Raw genomic sequence first — 3,844 nt, forward strand, 5'->3', positions numbered from 1 at the left:
AATAAGCCACATTAGCGGTATCAGAACTTTAGTCCCAGCAGATAATTAAGGGTACCCTTTTAAGTAGAGATTCAGAGAGCTCCCTATTGTGTAATTGTACCCATTCACCGGTTCCGTATTTTTCCTCCCTCCTGTAAGTCCCAATGTTATTAAAATTCCCATTCACAGGCATTTAAGGAAATGACTTGGTGTAGCGTAAAACCGTTAGTAAGCAAGCAAGGTAAAAGTTAGAGCAGTCTCCCCCATGTTAATACACAGTCTGTTGTTAGCTTAAGTATAGGCAGGGTAGGTTGTCAGCACTACACACTCCTTTCAGATATAAGAACTTGACGAATGTTCTGTCCGTAATTGGGGCTCAGTCTGTGACTCACCTTAATCTCCTGTTGTCACTCAACATGACTCCAATCAACAAGTGCTACCCAGGGTCTGAACCAAAATTGGGCCAGCTTCTAAGCTTACATTCCTGCTATGTCAAATATAGATACAAGAAATGATAATATGAGTAAATTAGAAAGTTGTTTAAAATTGCATGCTCTATCTGAACCATTAAAGAAAAAATGTGAGTTTAGTATCCCTTTAAACAAGTATTATACTTGCCATGTTTTGTATATGGTTAAATAAGAAATGGTGAGCGGAGGAGGGAGGGAATGGGCCTCTTTGCCCTGAAATGCCCAGGCCTCTTTTTGGTCCCAGTCCGGCCCTGCTTATTAATGGATAGTGACATGCCTTGCAAGCACAAAAACAATTTTTACATTGCCGTTTTACATTTACAGCATTCATTTTCAGAGCCGGTCTATTTTTGGTTTAGCACCTGGGTAGTGCTTGCTGATTGGTGGCTAGATTTAGCCACCAATCAGAAGGCCATACTCAGGTGCTGAACTAAACATGGGCCTGCTCATTTGCTTTCATGTTTTTTTTTCAAATAAAGATAGCAAGAGAACGAAGAACATTTTATATTAGGAGTAAATTAGAAAGTTGTTTAAAATTGCATGCTCTATCATGAAAGAAAAAAATTGGGGTTTGTGTCCCTTTAAATACACATTTTAACCGCTATACCATTTATTTAAAGCATTTTTGCTAATACATGTATATTACAAAAACTCTTCTATTCAAAACTGAAATACATCCATGTGGATTTCAATTTTGGCTGGAGGGTCCCTTTACATTTATATTTTTTTTAAATGTATTTCATAAAAGTGCATAGTTGTATTAGGTTTCTTTTTTTTGTGCTGCATATGCTGTCGGCATTTATCATTGCACCAGGGGGTGTCAATCAACCCGATCTTATTGGATCGGGTTAATTTTAGTCAATGTCTGTCCGCCGCCTTTGTGCAGGCGGACAGGTTATGGAGCAGCGGTCTTTAGACCGCTGCTTCATAACTTGTGTTTCTGGCGAGTTTGAAGGCTCGACAGAAACACAGGGCTTCAAGCTCCGTACGGATAAATATGCCCCTTAAAATTAAAATATACTGTACCTCTGTTAGTAAACATGCCCTGAAATAATCTAAATGGGCAGAAATTACAGAGAGTGCTACAATTTTTTTTAGCTATATTAGTTATATATAATTCCTAATATCCGCTTTAACCTACAGAAGACCTCACATAACACCTAAAATTAGTACTGAAGAACCACATCTCTATTGGTGGCTAGTGACATGCCCCACAAGAAAAAAATAATTGCAAAACTAAACATGCCATAAATATTAAAATACCCTTTTTTAAATGCTACAAAGAAAAATAAAACAACCCTATTTCCATTTAAAATCTGTATTATTTATGTGAAATGCTTGCTCCCTATGAACTAGATGAAGCACTTGTTATAGCTGCAGCACTTCACAAACATCAGGGTATACAGAAAACCGTTATCCTTTTAGTGAGACATGGGCACAAATATCATTGTAATATTCTTGTTAAACATGCTAGTATATCTGTGACCGTTCACCATTTAGGGTTTGTTAAGAACTTTTTTAACACCTTTGCCAAATTTATTTAATTTTTTTTTATTTATGAATGAAAAGTCCAGTTTTTGCAGCTTACAGTCTATATGACATACATGTGAATGAAAAATCCAGTGTTTCCTACCTCTGTGACTAATATTTGTCAGTCTTCATGTTTGATGTTTTTTTTTCTAATTTGAATACCATAGAGGATGGAACACTTTGTTAAACTTGAGGGCACCTTTGACTATTTAGTAAATGTAGGCCAATATCTCTTTCCACTTACATAATCTTGGATATGTTATATTTTTTTTCATGTGTGGCATGTGGCACTTTTTTGTGAGTCATCTACTCTGTATATCACATTTGTAGCTCTTGAACAGCTAAGAACCTTGAGGCAAATAAAGTAAATGTAATTTTATGTTCACATTAAAGGTCACCATCTGCTTATACTGAAGCTTGCAGTGCACTATATCAGCCAGTAGCAGAGCATCTTAGCCTGATTTATCCCTGACACCATCATTTTGTTTCAAGAGTTTTCTGAGACCCCCTTTTACCTCCTGATTCCTTAAGCTGTATATAAGGGGGTTCAAAAGAGGAGTCACTACACTATAGAGAAGAGACAACAGTTTGTCATTATCAGAATTGTCACTTGCCTTTACCCGCACATAAGTGAATGCTCCTGTTCCAAAGAATAATGTGACAGAGACAAAGTGTGAGGCACAGGTAGAGAAAACCTTCTTACGGCCAGTGCTAGTGCTGATGCGCAATATTGCCCCGATGATACGTCCATAGGAGTAAAGAACCAATGCAAAGGGGAGGGGGAGTACCAGGAATCCAGTGACTGAAACAGAAATTTCATTAACAGAAACATCAGTACAGGCCAGTTTGAGTAAAGGAGGGATGTCACAGAAAAAATGATTAATGATATTGGGACCACAATATGGAAGACTAAAGATTGAGGCTGTCTGGCCAAGGGAGATAAGGTTGCCTGAAACCCAAGAGAGAGAAGCCAGTCGGAGGCAAGTAGTTTTATTCATGACAGAAAAATATCTCAAAGGATTGCAGATGGCTACATACCGGTCATAAGCCATAACTGCCAGGAGGAAACACTCGGTTACACCAAGTGTGAAAAAACAGTACATCTGGGTGCAGCACCCTTGGAAAGTAATGGTCTTTCTCTTATCTACAAATGTGTTGAGCAACTTGGGAAGAGTTACTGTAATATAGCAAATTTCAAGGAAGGAGAGGTTGCGAAGGAAATAATACATAGGTGTATGAAGTATGGAGTCTAATGTGGCAACAGTGATAATTATGAGATTGCCTAGTATGGTAAAGATGTATATGAAAAGAAAGAGAATGAAGAGAAATAGCTGAAGTTTCACAGAAAAGTTGGTGAAGCCCAAAATGATGAACTCATCAATCCTGGATTGGTTTCCAAATGTCTTAAAATGTGTAGAGGTCATCTGGGGACACAAGAAGGATCTGTTTCTGTAGCCAGTAGTTATTTTTATTGACGATCCATTCCCCCTGATGAAAACATTTAAGGGACATTGTGTATGTAGAAGTTGGATTTTGAGGCATGTCAACAACCACCCACATGTCTTGTTTAAATGAAACTTCTACATTCCACTGCTAAGTACAGAAAATATTCTCAAACTACTGGATAAGTAAGGACAAATCAAGTGCTTTAACTAAAGGCTCCCCAAACGCACATTACATTTATTTCAGTGTTGTTCCCCACTTGCTTAAATAATTTATTATATAAATATTGCAGCTGTTTTTAAGCTAGTAAACATATGTATTATTTGATAAGATATATAGACGGTGCACAAAGTGAGGTGTTGTCTTTATTGTAGATTATTTGTAATCTTGTCTGCTAGACAGGAACTGTATTTTATAGCACT

The 3,844-nt window shown here is 37.3% G+C and overlaps 1 protein-coding gene across 1 annotated transcript; it reads right to left on the reverse strand.

Moving 5' to 3' along the window:
* Positions 1-2,431: 2,431 nt before the first annotated feature.
* Positions 2,432-3,403, reverse strand: LOC128647033 (olfactory receptor 10A7-like). The gene has a single exon (XM_053699846.1). The coding sequence runs from the start codon at positions 3,401-3,403 to the stop codon at positions 2,432-2,434; it is 972 nt and encodes a 323-aa protein (XP_053555821.1).
* Between the last annotated feature and the right edge of the window lie 441 nt (positions 3,404-3,844).

The sequence above is a fragment of the Bombina bombina genome, chromosome 2 (assembly GCF_027579735.1).
Source record: "Bombina bombina isolate aBomBom1 chromosome 2, aBomBom1.pri, whole genome shotgun sequence".
Taxonomy (NCBI): Eukaryota; Metazoa; Chordata; class Amphibia; order Anura; family Bombinatoridae; genus Bombina; species Bombina bombina.